Below are 24,004 nucleotides of genomic sequence, written 5' to 3'. Positions count from 1 at the left end.
ACTACAATGTCAGCATCTATGAGTCAAACATGGATGTTTTTATTACATAGAGTTTTATGGACCCCTACTCGGTTACAAAAAATAGATAGTTCTAAATCTAATAGATGCTGGCATTGTAAGATAGAAATAGGGACACTAGATCATTTAATCTATTTTTGTCCCTGTATAAATGCTTTCTGGAAAACAATTTGGCCCCAAATTAATATATTATTAGAAAATCATGTTGGACTTACATATGACACAATTTTATTTGGAACAGCAATGAGAACACAGAGTCCAATATCAGCAAATAATAATAAACTTTTATTGATATTAACAGGGGTCGCCATACAACAAATTACACAAAATTGGAAAGATTATACAAAATTAAATTTCACTTTTTGGTGGAATTCTATTTGCCATATATATAGAATGGAAAAAGCAATAGCGTTACAACATGGGTATATTAAAAAATTTAATAAAATCTGGGGACCATTGGCTTATTTTTCTAAAGATCAGATATCATAGCACAAGGATAGAACATATAAAGGGGTTAGGGTGGGTACATAAATATAAGAATAGATGATTTATAATTCATTACAATGGGGGTTTTCTATATGTTAATATTAAAATAAATATTGTTGGATATTCAAGTGTTTATTGAATATTATATGTATTATATATTTATCACTTGATGTAAGAAATTAAAAATGAATAAAGAATTATTAAAAAAAAAAAAATTTTTTCCACACTCCAAAACTATTAAATTTATTCTACAACATCAAAAAAAAAAAAAAAAAAAAAAGAAACGCTTTATAGATTAATGTTTTCTCTAATTAATAACTTCAACTCAATGATCTTTTCTCCTACTATCAGCTTTACTAAAAGCAGAGCTCACACCACTGAATAGCAATATATTTCACAAGTTCAATGTGCCTAAAATCTATGACTGGGGTTATCTGTTAGCAGTGGTATGATAAGAAACATAACTAGTAACGTGGCAGTGTCTACACTTTAAGGTTGGTGCGATCATGATACTTCTGGTAGGGATCATTGATAAACCAGTTTCTTCTCTTCCAGAAGGAAGTGGTCATTTTATCCAGCAATTTACTTTGGGTTCTATTACAGAACACTTCTTGTCGTAAGCGTCTCTTTCTGGTAGTACTCTTCTTCCATAGACTCTTCTTGTAGCCAGCCTGTTGGAGACCACAATAAAACACACTAAATGCATAGTATTATTGGTATTATGTTGACATCGTATTATATTTATGTTATTTGAATATTCTTCCATGATGTTTATTATGGTATTGTTTGTTATGTACTCATATTTATCACATTTCTATTATATGGTTGTTCTGCAGTGTTAAATGTGTATAGGCTCTTCTGTCCTTCCCTAGATGCTGCAATTGCTTTGGTATGTCACCTAGCGTACTGAATCTGGAAGGGACATAACAGAATGGAAGATTAGGTTTTCATCTTCGATAATCTTCTTTCTGTTAGTCCCTGGAGGATTCAGTACTGCCTACCCTCTCACTTGCCTGATTTCTGCCTCGCTTATTCTCCTTCCAGGCTTCAGGATCTTCCAAGCCAGTTGGCAGATCCTGTGGAAAGTTTTTCACTTCTGTGAGTATGCATGACTGAAGGCTATCTCACGTGGTTGCACTTTACATACAGCAGATTAGTTCTACATTGGTCCTCAATGTTTATCTGTGTTGCCTTTGTGCCTGTTTATTGCTTGTTTTCATGTTTTGCAGAGCAGACTAGTTCACAAATTGTTTATGTTGCTGTGGAGCTTTTCCCCAGTACCTGTTATCAAAAATACTCTGCACTGAAAATTTTTATAATTATACCTTAAGGTAGCTAAGTACTAGACTGTAGATCAGCATTTAAGAATTTAAATGTTTAAAGTTAAATAGTAGGGAGAGGTTTTAACCAATGAGGATGGTCCCATCTTGGTTTGCAAGCTAAGTCAAAATAGCTAGCAGCAAACAGGAACCTGAGGTTTTCCTTCCAATCCAGCAATTTCAATGTTATACCTATGTCTTTGCTACAATAAGGTATAAATATAAACATTTTCAGTGCAGAGAGTATTTTTTTTTATACAGAATCGTTTGTTTCTCTCACTAAACCTGTATTTTGGTGTGAGCTTCCCCAGTATCCCCTTCCTTGTCATGGATTTGTTCAGGTTGCTTGGCTTTGGAATTGAAATGCAGGGAGCTCTAACTCTCTCTCCAAGGTGGGAAGAGCATGTGCTCAGAAAAGTGTTTGGACTTCTGCAACTCCCGGATTGCAGGACAGGATTGCACACCTAGGGTACTGAATCCGGAAGGGATATAACATAATTGGAAATTATAGAGACAGAAAATATTCATATGAAGCAGGCAAAGCCACTGTAAATCAAGCTTTCATTTACATCTCTACAAGGAGGAATATTTTGTTTTATACTCAAAAGAGAAATACTGCTATAAGAAAAAAAAATCAAGCCACCAATTATGAAAGTTTTAAGACTGATAAACCAATATTGTTCTAGGTTCTAACCACTATGAACACCTTGTATAAGCACAGCAGTGAAGAAAAACACACAAAAAATTTTGATATAGGAAACACAGTGAAAAATGCTATATTGCTCTGCTTAATATCTTACCCTTTTTCTTAACCATAAACCACAGTGCAGTCTAAGAAACCTTTTCACAACAGCTTTCACACTTTTCCTTTTTCCTTTTCGGTAACCAAAGTAAGTGAGGGTTCTTATTGGCTGGTAAAAAATACCAGAAAGCAGAGGTGTCATACTGAAAAGAAAAAAAGAAATTAACATTAAAGGTTCCGGAAATGTGTCAAACATTATATATATATATATTTATTTATTTTTTTAAGTTTTAACGTAGAAAACTCCATATCCTCTTCCCTGCCTTAAGGCCAGCTGCTCTTTCTCTGCACTTCGTGTTAATGGTTCTTCAGCTGTATAAATTCATATCTGCCACTCTCTTCCTACAAGTGAATAAATGAGCCAATATAGAAGCAGTAAAACAGAGATGGGGCTTGATAGGGGTTCATTGGTAGGCTAAATGCTAAACAAATTTTAGTATCTAAATAACAATCTAAAATAACCATACATCTCAATGTGACCAGAAGGGAAGGAGGGAGAGACACAGCATGGAGTGCTTGAGACACTCGAGCCACAGAGCAGACAGACCACAAAAGAGCACACAACACCCCCCCACCAAAGACGTCTCTCTCCTTTATTTTTCCTTCTAGTTAGCCTGAAAGGCCCACAAGAACAGATCTGCACAGGCACCTACCTACCATCTGCTGAGGAATTACTGAGGGTCACAAGGCTTAATACAGTGACATCACTAGTTGTTTCTTAGTCTTCCCATTTGATGGTAAGAGGGATATACTAGCTCATATGGAATGATATGAAGCAGATGCTAAACAATTGCACAGATAATTTCTTGTTTTCTATCTTACATGCCTATCAGATACAAAATAATGGCATTTTTTTCTAGGGAGACAAAGGTGAAATTAGGTTCTTGCCTGCTAATTTTCTTTCTGTTAGCCTGTAGACTGGTATAGTCCTTACGAATGGGTTATATGCCTCACTGCTACCAGCAGGTGGAAACTGAGAACAACCTGTATATCAGTATAGCTTCCCCTCTACCAATCCAGTCTGCCGAATAGCCAAGCAGAACCTAGGAAAGACTTCAATTGAAGAGATTATAACACATTCCGAACAGGAGTGTAAAAAACTTAATCCTGGAATAGAAAACATCCCCACAGTTCACCAGTCAACCATATCCGCTGTTCTTAATTCTCCCCTAGAAAAATACTAGAACCCACAGAAAACACAAAATCTGCATGCAAGCGAAACCAAAACCCGCAATTACCGCATAAAGACAGATAGGGTGGGGGACTATACCTGTCTACAGGCTAACAGAAAGAAAATTAGCAGGCAAGAACCTAATTTCTCCTTCTATATCGCCTGGTAGACTGGTATAGTCCTTACGAATGGGTTGTACCAAAGTAGTACCCATCAAAGATAGGACCCCCGAAGGACCGATACCAGAACATGTGCACCGAATACCGTGTCCCGACACGCTTTAACATCCACACAGTAGTGTCTGACAAAGGAATGCAGAGAAGACCAAACTGCAGCCTTGCAAATATCCACTGGAGGCACTAGAGAAGACTCTGCCCAAGAAGCTGCCTGACTCCTAGTGGAATGAGACTTGAGAAATTTTGGAACAGGCTTCTTCAGAAGATAAGCGGAAGCAATAGTCTCCTTGATCCAGTGCGCAATAGTAGCCTTAGAAGTGCCATAACCCCTTATGAGGACCCGCTAGAAGGACAAAAAGATGATCTGATTTCCTGATCTCCTGGGTCCTCTGCACATAAGAGCAAAGGACCCGACTGACATCCAACTTGCGCAACTGTCTCTGCTCAGAAGAGCCCTCCCAGCTACCCAACACCGGGAGGACCACTGCCCGATTGACATGAAAAGGAGAAACTACCTTTGGCAGAAAGGAAGGAACAGGCCTCAAGACAACCCGCTCCCTAAAAAACTCCAAAAAGGGAGCCCTACAAGAGAAAGCCTGCAGCTCAGAAACACATCTAGCTGAAGTAATGGCCACCAAGAAGACCGCTTAAGAGCAAGGTCCTTCAAAGAGCAGTCGCCCAACGGTTCAAAGGAAGGGCACACTAGAACTGACAGAACCAGATTCAGATCCCAGGGTCGTACGGGAGGCTTGAGAAATCTGGCCTCCCACAAGATGTGAATCACATTAGGAATGGCAGTCAAACGCTGACCTTTCAACAACCTATGAAAGGCTGACCAGGCCGCAAGCTGAACCTGGAGAGAAGACCAAATCAGTCCCATGTCTAGGCCATCCTGCAAGAATTCTAAGATGTTATGCAGGGAAGCGCAAAAAGAGACCACTCCATGTGCACTACACCACTCCTCAAATAGACGCCAAACTCTCACATAAGCCTGAGAGGTAGAAAGCCTCCAGGACCCTAACAGAGTTGAGATCACTTTATCTGAATACCCCATTATACCTAGAAGACCCCTTTCAAGAGCCAAGCTGTAAAACAGAAGGGACCCAGATCGAACATGGGAATGGGACCCCGAGTCAGAAGGTCGTCCAAGAGAGGCAGAGGAAAAGGATCCGCCACCAGATGCTTCACCAGATCCACGTACCACGCTGCCTGGGCCAATCCAATGCCCCGAGAACCACAAGGCTCGGATGTCTAATTATGCGGAGAACATAAGAACATAAGAAATGCCTCCGCTGGATCAGACCTGAGGTCCATTGGGCCCAGCAGTCTGCTCACGCGGCGGCCCATCAGGTCCAGGACCTGTGCAGTAATCTTTTATCTATACCCCTCTATCCCCTTTTCCAGCAGGAAATTGTCCAATCCTTTCTTAAACCCCAGTACCGTTCGCTGCCCTATAACGTCCTCTGGAAGCACATTCCAGGTGTCCACCACACGTTGGGTAAAGAACTTCCTAGCATTCGTTTTGAATCTGTCCCCTTTCAACTTTTCCGAATGCCCTCTTGTTTTTTTATGTTCTGAAAGTTTGAAGAATCTGTCCCTCTCTACTCTCTCTATGCCCTTCATGATCTTGTAAGTCTCTATCATATCCCCTCTAAGTCTTCTCTTCTCCAGGGAAAAGAGACCCAGTTTCTCCAATCTCTCAGCGTATGAAAGGCTTTCCATCCCCTTAATCAGTCGTGTCGCTCTCCTCTGAACTCTCTCGAGTAACACCATAGAACTCTGTCTACTAATAGCCACGGAGGGAACACATACAACAGCCCCTCCATTGGCCATGGTTGAACTAGAGTATCTAGACCCTCGGCCTGACCGTCTCTGTGACGACTGAAGAAGCAGGGCATTTTGGCATTGACACTTGTGGCCATCAGGTCCATGAGGGGCTGACCCCAAGACTGCACTATCAACGGAAAGGCCACCAGGCTGAGACACCACTCTGCGGGATCTAGCATGTGACAACTTAGGAAGTCCGCTTGAACATTCTCCACTCTAGCTATGTGGGATTCTGATATTTCCAGAAGATGCGACTCCGCCCAGACCATAAGCAGAGCTGCCTCCTGTGCCACCAAACTGCTCCTGGGACCCTCCCCCCCCCCGATGATTGACATAGGCCACCGCTGTGGCATTGTCCGACAGAACCCTGACTAACTTGCCCATCAGAAAGGACTGGAAGGCTAGCAACGCCAGACGGATAGCTCCGGTCTCCAAGACATTGATCAACCAAGAAGCCTCCTCCGTGGACCAGGTTCCCTGAGCTAAGTGATCTAGACACTGAGCTCCCCAACTGAGAAGACTGTCATCCATGAGCAGCACCATCCATTGCGGCTGATCCAGGTTCGCCCCTTGGACAAGATGGGGGGTCTGGAGCCACTAACGAAGATTGCCACCGAACTAAGCCCAGAAGCGGAACAGGGTGACCCAGACTGTGCCTCTGAGGTGATCACCTCAGAAGAAGAGCATACTGAAGAAGACGCATGTGGGCCCGCAAACACCTCACTACATCGAGGGAAGCCACCATCGACCCCAAGACTTGGATGAAATCCTGTGCCCGAGGACACTAGAATGCCATAAGCAGGCAAATCTGAGATTGCAATTTGCATACCCGGGCCTCCGGAAGGAAGACCTTCCCCATGGAGGTGTCAAACAGCACTCCTAGATACTCCAGATGCTGAGAGGGAGACAGCCGGCTCTTGGCAAGGCTGACTACCCATCCCAGCAACTGCAGAAACTCCACTACCCAAGCCGTGAAGCGGGTGCTCTCCAGTAACAACTTCGCTCGAAGCAACCAGTCATCCAGGTAGGGATGAACCAGAATGTCCTCTTTTTGCAACGCTGCCACAATGACCACCATCACCTTAGTGAACATCCAAAGGGTCGTGGCCAGACTAAAGGGAAGTGCACAGAACTGAAAGTGTTGCCCCAAGATCACAAAGCGCAGAAAGCAATGATGGGAGGCCCGAATAGGAATGTGCAAGTAGGCCTCGGTCAGATCTCAAGAGGTCAGAAACTCCCCCGGCTGAACCACCAGAATCACAGACCGCAGAGTTTCCATGCGGCAGGAAGGCACGTGGAGAGCCCTATGGACCACCATCAAATCTACGATGGGTCGAAAGGTCCCTTCTTTCTTTGGAACCACAAAGAAAATTGAGTACCAACCTGTGCCCCACTCCGGGGAAACTGGAACCACCACATGGAGATCTAACAATCTTTGAAGGGTCTGGTGAAAGGCCTGCTGCTTCCATGCCACTTGTGAGGGAGAAGCGAGAAAACAATCTGGCAAGGAACAGGCAAACGCCAGAGCATAACCATCTCTAATCATCTCCAGAACTCACCGATTGGACGTGATGTCTGCCCACTTTGGATAAAAATCCCTCAGCCAGGCGCCCACCGGAACCAAGACGGGCGCCAGCAAGGAGTCATTGGGCAGGACGGGCAGCAGGGACCCGGTGGGGGCACAACCCACACCCCACGCAAGGACAGCATACGCTGGAAGAACCTGCCTCTAAAGTGCCCAGGAGACTGAAAAGTGGCAGCCCCTCAACCAGGGCGGAAACGGTGGAAATCACGCCCACACGAGCGCTACCTCGAGCCAGCGGTCTAGGCCTATCCTCAGGCAAACAAGGCACTTTAAAATCAGTGAGAGTCTGAACCAACCTGTCCAGGTCCTCACCAAACAAGAAAGATCCTTTAAAAGGAAACTTTGTCAACTTAGCTTTGGACGCTGAATCCACTGACCAAGCGTGAAGCCACAAGGTATGGTGAACTGCCACTGCAAATTTCAATGACTGGCAGAAGCTCGCAAGAGGTCATACATGGCATCTGAAAGATAATAAGCACCCAATTCAATCTTTGCAATCACGCGCTTGAGCACATGCTCGGCCCAGCAAGCACATGCCCAAGCCAACAGCCCACCACACATCACCGCCTAGACAGTTAGAGCTGTCACATCAAAACTCTTGTTTAAGGGGGGCTTCAACTTACGCTCCTCTGGGTCCTTCAAGGCCGCACCGCCCTCAACAGGCACGATATGCCTCTTAGGATGGTCGAGACCACAGTGTCCACCACAGGCGACTTCAGAGTGTCCCTATCCCCTTCAGGAATGGGATACAGGTGGGCCATGGAGCGCGCAAAACAAAAGGGAGCTTCCGGCACCTGCCACGAGTCAGCATATCCCGAATATCTTGATGCATAGGAAAAGAGCGGGAAGCAGAGCGGATCCCCTTAATCAAGGGGTCCACCGTATGCGGGGGCTCTGACATGGTATCCTCAAAGTGCAAAACCAAGGAGACCTGAAGAATTAGCTCATGAAGCTCATCCTGCTGAAAAATGCGTACCACAGACGCTAGAACCCCTTGCTGGCGGAATCCAACCCCCAAAGAGGATCCTGGAAATTTCCCCTAGGGTCCAGGTCCTCCTCAATTACATCATGCTCCTCTGGACAAAAAATCCTCATCCCAAGAGTCCCTCGGGTGTTTGGATGAGAAAGTAGAAGGGCACAAAACCGCCGCTGTGTGGGGCCGCATGGGGGAAAACGTCGGGGGAACCACCCCCCCTCCTCCCCCGAGATCCCTGAGGTGGATGCAGAACCTCCAACCGCCAGCACATAAGCTTTACAAAGTGCTAACAAAAATTGAGGTGGAAAGACCCCCGGCGGCCCCAAGGGACTCCCTGCCCCAGCTGGGGACCCTGCCATACCTTGCTCCTATATTTTCAGAACAGGGGGAAGATCACCTGAGGTAACTGAGATGAAGAAGGAGGTTCCCGCTGAAACTGGACCTGAAACTGCCAAAATCAGAGCTCCTGCGGCCTACCGCATCTGAAAAGCCTGTGACTTTCCCCGACGCTGATGCCAAGGAACTGACCGATGCGAAAAGGGAATCCCCAGCTGCTCCGCGTGGGCGTTGGGGGAAGCACAGGCTTCCCCGTGATATGAAGCTGACTCACGAGGCATCATCAGCAGGGCGCTCTTGCCTCTGGCAGTTGTTGCCAACGAGGCTGCCCCACTGCTCTGGCCTGCACTCTGCTTGCACAGGTCAGCCACGAGTGTCTCGTGTCTGGAACACAATGAGCATTTTTTCCCTTTAAAAGTGCTCATTGTGCTGAAAACTGCCCTAGCTGAAAGAAAAAAAAGTGCTGGTTAGTTGAGAAACACAGTAAAAAGGAAGTTTTAAAGGGAAATGAGCCCTTTAGACCGGCACACCTCAGGATTTTTTAAAAATTTTTTACAGAACGGACCCCACAGCTCTCAAAGCTGGAGGGTGACCAATCAGGGGGTCAGGCCGCCAGCTGAGGCACCTCTCCAAAAATATGGGTAGATGGAGGAAGGTTGGGAGAGGGACCCAGCAAGAGACCCGTCGGGGTTTAACACCTCCAAGGACGGACAGATCCCCAAACAGGACCTGTCCAAGCTCTATCCGGCATAAAAGGGGAACCCAGGAGTCCAAAACAAAATTCCAACAGTACTAAGAGGAGGAGCCGAATTAGTCTTACCACCTGCTTTAATGGAGACTGAGGAAGACTGAATTGGTAGAGGGGAAGTTATACTGATATACAGTGGTACCTCGCATAACGGACGCCTCGCACAGCGAACGCTGCGCATAACGAACTTTTTGTCTTGCTCCCTATAACGAACTTCGTTTCACACAACGAAGTCGCCCGAGGGGCCCGGGGGGGGGGGGGCGGAACTACTCTCGCCGCTTCCTAATGTGAGCCGGGAACAGCAGCACCCTCACCTTACCTTGGATGCCGAGTTTTCCGGCTTTCTTTTTCGGCCAGCCACACGCTTTCAGGGAGCAGCACATGCGCGCATGCTCTGTTGTTCAATCTTCTCCTCTGACGCAACCGGAAACCGGAAGTTGCAGGAGAGGAGAACATTGATCAACTCCAGCAGCTGCGCGTGCACAGCTTTTTGAGATCGTGCCGGGAGCCAGACCCGCTGATGCACAGCAGCAGTGAATATTGTGCAGACAAACTAACCTGCTGGTACAGCCGAAGAGGGAGGAAGGAAAACTGTTGAATTTCTTGGGGGAAAGATGAGGAGTTCTGGCCAGCAGGGGAGGGAAAGCTGGACAGTACGGGGGAGGAGCAGTAGGGAAGGCAAGAGATCACTGCCCTCTCCAGCCAAAATTTTCCTTTTCAGAGGGACCCCGACATGGCAGCCATTCTCACAAACTGCCTGCGGCTGCCCCGAAGTTTTCCCTCTGCTGCAACTTCCCGTTTCTGATAGGGCAGATCGCCGCAAAGGGAAAGCTTCGGGGCAGCTACCGGCAGTTTATGAGAACAGCTGCCATGTCGGGGTCCCTCTGAAAAGGAAAATTTAGGTGTTTAATAAAGAAGTTTGGATCGCAGGGCCCCTTAGATCTACGCCTTAGATCTACGCCCTCTTACGCCAGCCCTGGGACCCTTCTGACAGTTTCGGGCCCTAGGCAAGTGCAGAGCTGCACTCAAGTGGCTAAAGAGCCACATGCGGCTCGCGAGCCGCGGTTTGCCGACCACTGACCTAGGACAACTGGAGGGTCAGGTGATTTGCCTAGAGTCACATGGAGCTGCAGTGGGAACTGACCCAGTTCCCGAAGTTCTTAGCCTCCTGCAGATCGTGCCGCTGGGTGAGGGAGAAGGCTGGCAGGCTCTGCATGTGAGGTGAGGTGGAGGGAGGGAAATGTAGGGCTGCAGAACGAATTATTTTGTTTTACAGGTATTCTTATGGGACAACAGGGCTGCAGAACGAATTATTTTGTTTTACATGTATTCTTATGGGAAAACGCGTTTCACACAACGAACGTTTCACATAACAAACTTGCTCCTGGAACGGATTAAGTTCGTTGTGTGAGGCACCACTGTACAAGTTTGTTCTCAGTCTCCACCTGCTGGTAGCAGAGAGGCATAAACCCATTCATAAGGACTATACCAGTCTACCAGGCGATACAGAATATTGGCATTTTCTTCTAGGAAGACAAAAGATCCCTGAAGACCAAATTTCAGCTTTTCTCCCCATTCTCTTGTACAAAGAAACATGATGGCAGATAAAAGCCAAATGGCCCATCCAGTCTATCCATCCGCAGTATTCACTATCTCCATTTCTAACTAAGAGGATTTTGAAGGCCTTTACCCTTCCTCCCCAAGGAAAATCAAGCTAAGCTTAGTGGGGCAGAAGGAGCATCAAGCAAAGGTCAGCAAGTTTAGTTTCTGGTGTGCAAGGCAGAACCAACTCCAATGTTCATCTTTATAGGTGAAAGGTTGATGACTAAACAGCTGCATCAGGAGCTGGAGCAAGATTGCTCTACTTCAGTGAAAAGGTAATGGGTGGGGCGTGACTAGAGTGTTTGGCTCCAGTAGGCTGTATGAAAAACTTAATAGGGATATAAGAAGATTGGCCACTGCAGTCTTGAATTCCTGTAGAAGCTTCTTCCTCCTCCACTGAAGACCTCTCTGGAGTGAAATACAATTTCACAATGGAGAAGGGGTGGTGTTGCTCAAAGGATTGTAAATTGTGCCCCCACAGAAGCAATCTTCATGCTTGCTAAAAAGCAAAGAGTTTTTAAGTTCTAATAGTAGAAAATGGCATGTTTGTAATTTTTTCAAGAATTAAAGTAAGGAGAAAAAAAACAACCATTGAGGGGGCTATTATTTGCTTTGGTAAAAAGGGAAATTTAAATATTGACAATTGTTTACACCAGTGAAAATACATACACTGAAGCACAAAGCTCAACTTATTTTCAATATATTTTATTCAAGCAATTCACACAAATAAGGTAGAATCAGAGAATTACTAAACTGTAGTGTGTTTTGACAAAAAGGTTAAACTGCCACAAAGTGATTAATGTATTATTCCCACCCCCTTTGAAAATCGTCCCCAGTACCCACTACCTGACTCCCTTCCAAAAACAAATTATCAGGTGGTTTTATTCTACCTCCCCCCCTCCCGGCAACAATCAAAAAATATATACAGTGTGGGAGAGTGTGGCGCAGTGGTTAAAGCTACAGCCTCAGCACCCTGAGGTTGTGGGTTCAAACCCACACTGCTCCTTGTGACTTCTATTTTGGCAAGAATCACTCCTAAAGGAAAATAAGGTATGTGTAGATCCATGACTCTTGCCAACTAAGAATTTTTGTCCAAAAAAATGAAAATAGGAGAGCAGTGGAGAAAATATTTGTGACATGACATTGGATGCAAGAAAAATGAAGACGCAGTGCCTGCTTTTGAGTAATATAGCCTCTCAAGAGCACCCAAAACTCACACTGGCTTAACTCCATTTTGCTCAGCCAGTTGCTACTGGGCACATGCTCCGTCTCTGCTGTTAAGATTTTGTTTATGCTATGGAAAGCAAACCGAGAGGATAGGAAAGCAAAAAGAGAATATGAGGAGAGGCTGGCGGGGGAAGCAAGAAACTTCAAACCATTCTTCAGGTATGTGAAGGGGAAACAACCAGCCAGGGAGGAAGTGGGACCATTAGACGATGGAGACAGGAAGGGAGTAGTAAAGGAGGAAAAAGAGATAGCTGACAGGTTAAACAAGTTCTTCTCGTCAGTCTTCACGAAAGAGGACACATCCAATATCCCAGAACCCGAGGAGCACATAAACGGAGACCCTGATGAGAAGCTAGTCCAACTAGAGGAAAACAAAGAGGATGTTCTCAGAAAGATAGACAGACTGAAGAGCGACAAATCACCAGGTCCGGACGGCATCCACCCAAGGGTATTAAAAGAACTGAGAAACGAAATAGCGGATACACTAAGCCAAATATGTAACCTATCCTTAAAAACTGGGGAGATCCCAGAAGACTGGAAAATAGCCAATGTCATGCCCATCTTTAAGAAGGGATCAAGGGGTGACCCGGGAAACTACAGGCCGGTGGTAAAGGGCCATTACTCAGACTGGCAATGGGTCACGAGTGGAGTTCCACAGGGGTCGGTGCTGGGACCAATCCTGTTCAATATATTCATCAATGACCTGGAGACGGGGACGACATGTGAGGTTATCAAATTTGCTGATGACACCAAGCTTTGCAGCAGGGTTAGAAACGCGGAAGACTGTGAGGTCCTGCAAAGAGACCTAACAAGACTGGAAGAGTGGGCAAAAAAATGGCAAATGAGTTTTAATATAGAGAAATGTAAGGTCATGCATGTAGGGAAAAAGAACCCGATGTTCAGCTACAAAATGGGGGGATCACTGCTAGGGGTAAGCAACCTTGAAAGAGACCTGGGGGTGATGGTGGACACAACATTGAAAGTATCAACTCAGTGCGCAACGGCCTCAAAGAAAGCGAACAGAATGTTGGGTATCATTAAAAAGGGTATCACGACCAGGACGAAGGAAGTCATCATGCCGCTGTATCGTGCATTGGTGCGCCCACATCTGGAGTACTGTGTCCAGTACTGGTCGCCGTACCTCAAGAAGGATATGGCAGTACTCGAGGGGGTCCAGAGGAGAGCAACTAAAATGATAAAAGGTATGGAAAACTTTTCGTATGCTGACAGGTTGAAGATGCTAGGGCTCTTCTCCCTGGAAAAGCAGAGACTTAGAGGAGACATGATAGAAACCTTCAAAATCCTGAGGGGCATAGAGAAAGTGGACAGGGACAGATTTTTCAGACTGTGGGGAACCACTAACACAAGGGGTCACTCGGAGAAATTGAGAGGGGACAGGTTTAGAACAAATGCTAGGAGGTTCTTTTTTACCCAGAGGGTGGTGGACACATGGAACGCGCTTCCAGAGGTTGTGATAGCCCAGAGCACATTGCAGGGTTTCAAGAAAGGTTTAGACAAGTTCCTAAAAGATAAGGGGATTGAGGGTTACAGATAAAAAAAAGAGGTAGGTTACAGAAATGGACAGGAACCACATTACAAGTCATAGACCTGACGGGCCGCCGCGGGAGCGGACCGCTGGGCGCGATGGACCAATGGTCTGACCCAGTGGTGGCAACTTCTTATGTTCTTATGCTGCTAAATAGCAGCTATAAATTCAAGAAGCCATTGAGGTGGGATGCTCTAGGGTCCTAAGCATTTTACAAGTTCACTTTAAAATGTTTAAAAAAATATCCAAGGTGTTAAAATACAACTAGATCCTGCAGAGTGAACTTCTACAATCCATGACGACAATCAAGAAATCTCCATCCAACCAGCTAAGGGCTGAAATTCTAAAGTGGCTCACTATAACTCTGATATCTCCAATAACATGATTTATATATTCAATTTTATCAAGCTTGGCACCACCCAATTAAAACAGATAAATATTTTAATGCTAGATTGCAAAAATACAATTTAGTAAACATCTGATCAATAAATTATCTTCATAGGAACCAAACTGACTTTATATCAATATTAGATGAGTTTATTGAAAAACTTATTTTGCAAATATTCCAGAGAATGTTTTTTTCTTCTTTTAAGTAATTTGTGAGGCACGTTGCTCACTGGGTAAAACCTACCTATTAATGACTGATGCATTATGTCTGTTTGTTGAGTTTCTTGTAATAGATATCAATTTTGTAGCTGCAAAAATAGGAGCTTGAACTGGTTTGAAAAAGAGAGAGGACAACCCAGAGACAAGTCGTCCACCGTATGAAATTCCACTGTAGGTCAAAGGAATCAAATATTCTAAAGGTTTTAGCAATCCTGCTGAAAAAAGGAAATACAAAATAACTGTGTAAATGCTACAATCAATCAGAAGTTTATGCAAACTATGATCAAGATTAAACAAGGTTAGAATAAGCAGACACTAATTCAAGAGAATCATAGAGGTTTACATTAGCAATGTAAGTTAAAATAAGAGACCAATCTGGACAATCATTATCTACTTTTCCATGTGCTTCTTTCTGGTTACAAATTTCAAAAGACAGATGGGAGATAACAAAACTTGCATATGTCCGAACATAACAAAAAATAAACATGCACCTCGGTGCCTGTTCTTCTGTTCCTAAATATAATCCTCATTTAGGCATAAAAGAACAGGCACTTGTTGGCACTTCTGTTTTCTTTTGGAAATGTATACATCGAGCCACTTTCTGCGAAACCTTTGTGTGCATGTGTTTGTTGGGCACATTCTCCCCATTAGTTGCAAGTTTTCTGTGCATAAAGTTTAAATACATTTGGCTTTCTGCATGGCACAGTATTACACTCAAGGCAGAAGGGATGAACTTAGACATCTGCAATTCTGTAAGCCCTTCTGCATCAGCTTCAGTGAGCTGAGTCATAGCCCAGCAGTATGAAACATGCCTTTTTCTGAAGCAATACAACTAAAACCACCAGTGGGCAGGGTGGATATAAATCAATGATTTTTTTAAAATAAAAAAATTGAATTTTTAAATATGAAAATCAGATTTTTTGATTTAATAGTTTTTTTCCTTAAAAAAAAAGCATTTTATTTAAAAAAATTCTAATTTTCTATTTAAGATGCATCATAAAATAAGGATTAGTTTTAAAATAAGGATTAGTTTTTAAAATTATGTAGCATGAGGCTATATATTCATGCAATGTTTAAATTTTGTGGTAAATGAATTCCATTAATCTATTCATAATATCACGGGCATGATATACGGTAAATCATGTCTTTCTGACTAGTGATTAAATTATGATTTAAATCAAATCCACACTGCCAGTTGGGGCAAAAATTCCTAGGACCTGAGTGTAATTTTTAAGTGCCATGGCAAATCTGGTACCTGGGATTTGTTGAGGCCTAGACTAAAACATGTTTTTCTTTATTTTAAAGAGATGTTTTCCTTCCATTCTTAGCTTCTATAAGCTTATCTATGATTTTAAAGGACTTAAGTACTGAAAGGCTATTATTCTTGCCATTTTTACCCTGCTAGTTTTTCTAAAAGACTCAAAGAAGTTTGCATAAAATGGAAATTGGGGTCTCGCCTATGAAAAGAAGTAGTTGGGAACTGTGAATTGTTCTGCCTACTCTGTACAGAGGATGAAACTAATTTAAGCTCACACCCATATATTTGTTGATTGTGAAAAAATTCCAGGGCTATGTAGGAAACTGGAAAATTGGAACCAAGGCAGTATTATGCTTTTGGTGCAAAAAATATGGTAACACACTGAACTCCTCTCACCAAGATCCATGAGAGACTAAGAGCTCCTTTTTTGAAGGTGCGCTAGCGTTTTCTACCGCCTGCTCCAAAGGAGGCGGTAGCGGCTAGCGCGTGCTATTCCACACATTAAGGCCCTAGCACACCTTCATAAAAGGAGCCCTAAGAGAGAATATACAGAGACTATACGGAGAAACATCAAGATAAATAAAAATAATATCTCTTTGTTATCAATAGTTTGTTTAAAGTTCAAGTATGGAAAGTTACTGAGAACTTCTCTTGATTTATATGAGCTCGCATTCATTAGACAGAACCACAAACTTAAAAATAGGTTGTGTGATAAGATTACACCAAATTCTTATTAATATCATATCAATGCAATGTTGTTACTAGATATAGGCATAACTGTATGAGGAAATATATAAGTCTGAATCACAATTCTCTCTCTGCTTTTGATATCTTGTCATTCACAGACATTTATCTAAAAATAAATCCTGATCTAGAACACAATAAATATTTTGATATAAGGAAAGTTAAGGAACAGAGCTATAGACCAGTGTTTCTCAACACAGGGTATGCGAGCTGCTTGTTGGGAGTACGCGGCACTGGCCACAGCAGAGAATATTGCCTGCCCACCCACCAAAGCTGCCGCCGGGGATTACTCCTCCTTGTCCCTCCATCCTCCCACCAAAGCCACTGCCAGGGATTCCTCCTTCCTGCCCACCAAAGCCACCATCAGGGATCTCTTCTTACTGTCCACCAAAACTGATGCCAGGGATCCCTCCTTTCTGCCTGTCCCCGTCCCTTTCCACTGAAGACAACCCAGAGGGCTTCCCTCCAATGTCAAAGCAAACGTCAAAGGAAAGCCTTCCGGTCAGCGGGGGTTGTGTGTGTGTTCACAGTTATCTCATTCAAGCCACACTCGCTCCTTCTGCCTTCAGTGGCACTTGTTGCAGGCGGTGGTTCACACGCTGCATGTAGCTGACCCAGAAACCTTCTCGCTGACATCAGAGGGAAGGCTTGTGGGTCAGCCACATGCAGTGTATGAACCACTGCCTTGCAACAAGTGCAGCTCGAACAAATAAGGGGACATGATCTTTCTGGGACAAAGGGAGGAAGGATGGGGGGGAAGAAGAACGTTGGACCATGGGAGGGGCACAATTTTGGGACAAAAGCTGGAAAGCATGGAGGGGACATAAGCTCGACACAGAAAAGGAAGGGAGGAGGGCTTGAACATAGGACACAAAAGGGAGGGATGAAGGGGGCACTAACTTGGGACATAGGAGGGAGGGAATAGAAAGGAAGACTTGTTGGGCATGAGTGTGTGAGTGAGAGGGAAAGAGATGGTGCACATGGGGAAAGGAAGAAAGAGGAAAATTGGACATAGAGAGAGAGAGAAGAGAGAGGCAGAGAAGGATGAGAGGGAGAAATATTGGATATGGTGATGAGGGAGAAATGTTGGATACGGTGGTGGAGAGAGAACAGAGGGACTTGATTGAAGGGGATGCAAGGGGGAGGAATGTTGGACTTAGTTATGTAGGGAGAGATGTGGCATTATGCTGGAGAGGGGTGATAGGAAAAATGGGCATGGAGCTGGTGGGCAGTGGTGAAAATGCTGCACATGATCCAGGGGATGACAGAGGGAGAAATGTTGGATGTGTCAGTAGAGGGGATGGGAGAGATGCCTGGTTCTCTTAAGACAGATGGGCAGTGAGTGAGTGAGAGAGAGAGACATGTTGCCAATGGGGGTGGAGGAGAGAGGAAGAAAAGTTGGACTCATGGAAGGGCAGAGAGAGATGTTGGTAGGGGAAGGGAATGAGATCTGGTGGAGAGGAAGCATGCAGGAGGAAGAAATAAATATTGGATCCACAGTCAGAAGGAAGTGCAACTACAGGCTAATGAAATCATCAGAAAACAAAGGTGGGAAAAATGCGCGCTACTGGCAGAGCAATTGTAAAGCGTGGACCTCCCTGCTCTCCAGGCATCGAGCGGCAGTCCTCCATACAGTCCACCGAAGCGGCTCTTCTGTCTGCCCTCCTCTTCAAAAAAGTCTGAAGATCGCGGCCGGCAGTAGCGAACCTCGCAGGCCGCTCTGCACCTCAGTAGCACGTTCCCTCTAATGCACGAGATCGCATCAGAGGGAACGTGCTACCGAGGTGCACAGCGCCTGCGAGGTTCGCTACAGCCGGCCACAATCCTCAACAGGCTTTTTTTGAAGAGGAGAGCAGACACAGACGATCAAAAAGCCAAATGCTTGACAGGGGAAGCAGGTTAGGGGTGCTGCTGGACAGGGGGAGCAGGGAAGAGGTGCTACTGGACAGGGGGGAAGATAACAGGAAGGGAGGCCTACTGCTGGACAGGGGGAGCAGGGAAGAGGTGCTGTTAGACAGGGGGAGGTAAAAAGAAGGGAGAAGGTCTATTGCTGGATAGGGGGAACAGGGAAGAGGTGCTTCTAGACAGGGGGCAGGTAAAAGGAAGGGAGAAGGCCTACTGCTGGACAGGGGGAGCAGGGAAGAGGTGCTGTTAGACAGGGGGGAGGTAAAAAGGAAGGGCCTACTGCTGGACAGGGGAGCAGGGAAGAGGTGCTGCTAGAAAGGGGGTGAGGTAAAAGGAAGGGAGAAAGGGTGCTGCTGGACACAGGGGAGGTAAAATGAAGGGAGAAGGGGTGCTGCTGGACACAGGGGAGGTTAAAGGAAGGGAGAAGGGCTACTGCTGAACAGGGGTGGTGGTGGACAGCCGAGGAAAGAGAGAGACAGAAAGAAAGAAAGACAGATAGACAGAAAGCGGCAAAGCTGAGAGAAAGAGAAAGAAAGAAAGGCAGACACACACATCTATTCTAGCACCCGTTAATGTAATGGGCTTAAATACTGGTGTATTAATAAGATTATATTGTGTGTATATGAAAAATGAATAGAAGAAATTGCATTACAATTAGTACTATTATGGGGGTGAGGTCAGGGGCGGAGCTTGGGGGGATACTCGGTTGATATTTGTTAGACTTAGGGGTACTTGGCTTGAAGAAATTGAGAAACACTGCTATAGGCTAACATTAAAATACACAGAACATTCTTGAGATCAAATATATAGTGTAATAGAAAAGTATTCCAATTTCAAAAACTAAAATTACCTCTTTTTTCAGCTGAAATCTTTTGAAGGGCTGCACCACCAGAGTAATGCCTGTAGAAAGAAAATTAGTAAGATAGTGTTGAGGAAAACAGGATAGCTATGCTTTGACCCCAAGATCAAAAGTAGCAGCAGCTGTTATAAGAGTCCTGAAAATATACAGGGGAATAAGAACAGTTGGATGAAAGAGGGGAAATAGAGGTTGTGTGTCAAAAGAAAAACAGCAACAATAAAGAAAACCCTCTTGGCACCTTAGATTTCCAGCTCTAGAACAGAAGCAAATGCACTGACAATTCAACAACAGAATATGAAGCAACTATATAAAGCATTTTTTCTATAGGCATAAAATAAAAGCCTTTCAACATCTATAAAAATAATACTTATCTTTATAGGCAAGTATACAATGGGTATGATTGATTATTTACAAAAGTTCTGCAAAAGAGTGTAGTAAGATTTATGGAAGACTAATCAGTTACTTAAACTAATACATGCCTGTTTTAGTCAGATGCTAGGGAAAACCATAATCTCCTTACCCAAGGTTCGTTATTTTGCCAGTTTATACTAAGACTAGAGACCCTGGCTATGTGAAATACTTTATTAGAAATATAAAAATATAATTCATAAGCCAGCAGTAAATAATAAACTAATTATTTGTTCACAATGTCTCTGAATACATATATGAAACTCAGTATATAATTATCACACCACACTTGCTAGATAAATGAGTAAAACTAATTCTTACACTCTAAATAATTCCTTATAATAATAATTCCTGATTAGCAGCAACTAAAATATAGCTTATCACCACAGCTACTTCACTTCCTTGTCCCAAAGACAATAGAATTTTCTCTCTAACCCAGCTGAAGAGACAATAGAATTCCTTATTCTCACCACATAGATCAGGCCTCAGCAAAATTGGCGAAAAGGAATCGGTGTCTTTCCTCCACTTAGCAGATATAGAAATTCTTCTGATTAGGAACAGTCCCGTCAGCCACTGGAAAAGCTGTAAATTAGGTTGGCAGCAAAGGTTTCCTTTATGTGATGGAATCCAGTATAAAAGTCCGGTTCTCTCTCTCAGGCAGTCACAAGAGGTAACTTCTCAGGTCTTAATTATTATAGATGTGCAGAGACACCTATGATAAGATGCAAGGGTTCATAGACAACGGCGCAAAAGACAAAAGCACGTGCTGACAATTGAGCACAGCGCGCGCCGCTCTAAATTACAGTTTTTAGGGGCTCTGACGGGGGGTTTTGTTGGGGAACCCCCCCAGTTTACTTAATAGACATCGCGCCGGCGTTATGGGGGGTTGTAACCCTCCACATTTTACTGTAAACTGAACTTTTTCCCTAAAAACAGGGAAAAAGTTAAGTTTTCAGTAAAATGTGGGGGGTTACAACCCCCCACAACACGGCGCGATGTCTATTAAGTAAAGTGGGGGGGTTCCCTCCCCACGCCCCCCCGTCGGAGCCCTAAAAACAGTAATTTAGAGCGGCGCAGCAGCGCGCGCTGCGCTCAATTGTCTGGGCGCGCCTTTGTCTCGGCGCGCTTTTGACCTGACACCGATGCAGGTTCCCTCACATCCTAGCACAGACTAACTAATAATTAGGCACTTTCTATTTGTTCTCGTCAGATGACCTCCCCAGACCAATCCAGAAACATAATTTAGACGAATAGCCTTTCTGTATAGAGTCTCGCACAGGCTGTGAAACAGAGGCGCCTTCGTTAGATAAGAACAGCACAGGAGCAATGCCTCCCCCAAGATTCACACAGACTGAGCATGTAGGCATAGCTGGATGTCCTTGACTAGAATACAGTTCTGGTACATACCCAGAATGCATCAGGCATAAACAGCAAAGATGTTTTCTTCTTTCTCTTTCATTCATGGTTCATGCTGGAAAGATTTCTTGCAGATAATGGTACAGGCTTTATGACGTCAGAGAGGCCTAACCTTCAGGTGTGAATAAGGAAACACCCCCTACAAGAGCGACAACTGCAGTAATGATGGGGATGGCTAACTAAGAGGAAATTCCTTGATACAGCTTTGGCAAAACATAGAATCTATGTTGGAGAGTGTCTCCTAGCAGTTGATAATTTAGGGGTCCTTTTATTAAGATGTGCTTAGCGATTTAGCGTGAGCTAAAGATTAGTGTATACTATATGCTAAGACATCCATTATATTCCTACGGTTATCTTAGCATTTAGCGTGCACTAATCTTTAGCACATGCTAAATCGGTTGGCACACCTTTGCAAAAGGACCCCTTAAAGAATTAAAAAGATGAGATCAAAAATAATTTTTAATTTAAGTAGAGAATTATTCCGAAGAATACTGTTAACAATATTATAAAGCTAAGATTTACAGATCGATGATGATTGTAGTGTAGTAAGACTGCAAGTTGAATTCATATGCTAAGCACTGCTGAGGTCTCTAGATATCTTATTCAGAGTACATAATTTTGGTAATTTTTACATGAAACATAAAATGGGAGGAACAGTTTAATTTTCTGGATCCAGAACTGCACATAATAAATAGTGCTGTTGATTAATTACAGCTAATGTGCAAATCTTAATGAAGATTAAAATGCCACTAATGCTAACTGCTGTAGCATAAATAAAAGCATCAAAACCCCCTCCCAAAACTCCTCCTCACTGCTAACCATCTCTGAGGAGGCAGTCTCTGTTTCCTCTTGACCCAGTAAGTGGAAAGCTCTAGTTCCTTAAACATGGTCAAAAGTCAACTTGAATTTCCTTCCGTGCAGTACTGATTCAGGGAAAGCATTTTCAATTCGATTTGCATGTCTCCCTCCCCTCCACCATTTGCAGGATTTCTCCCTCTCACTCCTCTGTAACTCTTCGTTGCATCTCTCCCTTCAGCTCCTCCATCCCATGTCCAACAATTCTTCCTTTCTCCTCTCACCCCCCTGTGCAGTAGCACTTCATCCTTTCCTCCCATCCCCGTGCAGCAGCTTTCAATCCCTCCCTCCCTCTTCTCCTGTACAGCAGCCTTCTATCTCTCCCTCCCAACCCCAGTTGACTAGCATTGCTATATGTATACCTACAATATATATTTTTGTATGTCTCTAGTCCTTAACATTATTCTATGCCCGAATTTTACTTTTCTATGAAACACTAAAATTCTGTATAAAAGCATCATTTGCATCACTTGGGGGTCCTTTTATCAAGCTGCGGTAGGGGTTTAACGCGCGTAAAACCACGCGTTAAACCGCCTGCCGCGCTAGCCACTAACGCCTGCATTGAGCAGGCGTTAGTTTATTAGCTGGCCGCGGGGCTTAGCGCCTGATGAAATGTCCGACGCGCTAATCCCACTAGCCCCTTGGTCTAACCCCTTGGTCTAACCCCTTGGTCTGGCTTATCTAAGGAAGTAAGCAAGCAGAAAGTTTGTTCTCTGGGCTTTGTAATTTAGAGCTTTCCCCTAGACACGAGAGCCATTTAACTCAGGACTAATTATCTATTATTAGTTTATAGCTCTAATACACAATTAATGGGAATGTTCTTCGATCGATGATGTATCAACACACTGACAAAAAGGATGCTTTGAAAGAGGCAGCTTATCTAGCCATATTTAAGGTCTTGGAGGTTTGGCAGTTGACCAATACTGAAAACCACCCACGCTTGCCCCCCTTGAAATCCAACCAAATTTTAAAGGGGTGTTGTCTAGGGTCTCAAATGAAACTCTGCACAATTTTGGGGATCAATCTCAATTTGGTCAGGAGCTAGGTGTGGTTGAACAGAAGCAATCGATCCACTCTCATGCTTCATGTGACCTAAAATGCCAACTTTGCTTAAGCACTGCGGCAGAAGGAAACTACCTAGGAGTCTGAAATTTTGCAGTTTGGTACAACACCTTGGGGCAAGTTTCTGTGCCAAGTTTGAAATATTTCGCTAACGTACTTCCATTTCTACAGGTCAACAAAGTAGGCAAAAAATTTCATGAATGAAAACTTTTGCCAAAGTTTGGTTCCATACTGCTGCTGGTTGGTAAGTCAGCTGAGGGTACAACTTTACCAGCAGACATGTACCATGAGGTACTTCCAAGATTTGCAATATGAGCCTTTACAGTAAAGTGAAGCTGAAGATATGACCATTCAAAAAATATGGCTTTATGCAAATTTTTATTGTTTTTCAGATTCAAATATCCCTAATGTGTAGGGGGGGGGGGTTTGTTTTGTTTTTTATATCATTTGAAAGAGCATGTTTTTTGCTACAGAAACTATCCTGTTTCATCTTAGAAAGAGTGAAGGTAAAAGAGATTGAAAAGAATTTGAATTTTTTTCAGCTTCTGATTTTTCCACATTAATATTGAGCTACAAATCGGTTTTTCAAACTCACAACCAGCTCTATTAGGTTTTGTTTGGGGGGGGGGGGGCTCTTCCTTGGAAGAGAAATTTGCGTTAAACCCAGAAGTTCAGTACACACAGTCATTTCCAACAGTTAGCTCCTATTTTGTAGCCCCCTAATTTATACAAGCTCAGAAGGGTACTTCACTCACAGATCCTTAAGAAAATCATCACGTTAGGTCTTTAAGAATAGCTAAGGCTCTTTAACTAACTTCACTCTAGCCAGAATCCCACCGAATAGCAAGAAATCTTCAGCCAATAACCCAGTTTCCCTCGATGAACAGCAACAACACTCGCCCTACCTGAACTCAGTCCATCTCCTCGGAATCCGACTACCCAATACCCGACAGCAACCCGAGACTACCACAGCCGCCATGATTTGCGAGGTCCGCCGTTTCCGCTTCCGGGGAAAAGAATCGTTCACCGCAGTGACATGTGAGGGAGGGAAGAGGCGGCGTTATTGTACTCA

The 24,004-nt window shown here is 44.1% G+C and overlaps 1 protein-coding gene across 2 annotated transcripts; it reads right to left on the bottom strand.

The window, feature by feature from the left end:
• Nucleotides 1-385: 385 nt before the first annotated feature.
• On the bottom strand, nt 386-23,974 carry MRPL35 (mitochondrial ribosomal protein L35). 2 transcript variants are annotated; one of them, XM_033951870.1, is made up of 5 exons: nt 23,838-23,974; nt 19,183-19,232; nt 14,451-14,637; nt 2,624-2,768; nt 386-1,175 (listed from the first exon to the last, which is right to left on the bottom strand). In XM_033951870.1, exons 1-5 carry the CDS (start codon nt 23,909-23,911, stop codon nt 987-989), a joined length of 645 nt encoding a protein of 214 aa, XP_033807761.1. In that variant the 5' UTR covers nt 23,912-23,974; the 3' UTR covers nt 386-986. The 2 variants fall into 2 exon arrangements, with proteins under 2 accessions (XP_033807761.1, XP_033807750.1); XM_033951859.1 differs by having other exon boundaries at nt 14,451-14,640; nt 23,838-23,969.
• Nucleotides 23,975-24,004: the final 30 nt, after the last annotated feature.

This window comes from Geotrypetes seraphini, chromosome 1 (assembly GCF_902459505.1).
Source record: "Geotrypetes seraphini chromosome 1, aGeoSer1.1, whole genome shotgun sequence".
In the NCBI taxonomy this organism is placed as follows: domain Eukaryota; kingdom Metazoa; phylum Chordata; class Amphibia; order Gymnophiona; family Dermophiidae; genus Geotrypetes; species Geotrypetes seraphini.
The sequence above is the reverse complement of the archived record's forward strand: the minus strand, read 5'-3'. Positions and strand labels throughout refer to the sequence as shown.

Coding starts and splice junctions, on each gene's coding strand:
- MRPL35 (XM_033951859.1), bottom strand. CDS start 23,911: ATGGCGGCTGTGGTAGTCTCGGGTTGCTGTCGGGTATTGGGTAGTCGG. Junction 2,769..14,450: donor AATGCATCAGTCATTAATAG/GTAGGTTTTACC, acceptor TTTTCTTTTCAG/TATGACACCTCTGCTTTCTG. Junction 1,176..2,623: donor GTTTATGGTTAAGAAAAAGG/GTAAGATATTAA, acceptor GGTCTCCAACAG/GCTGGCTACAAGAAGAGTCT.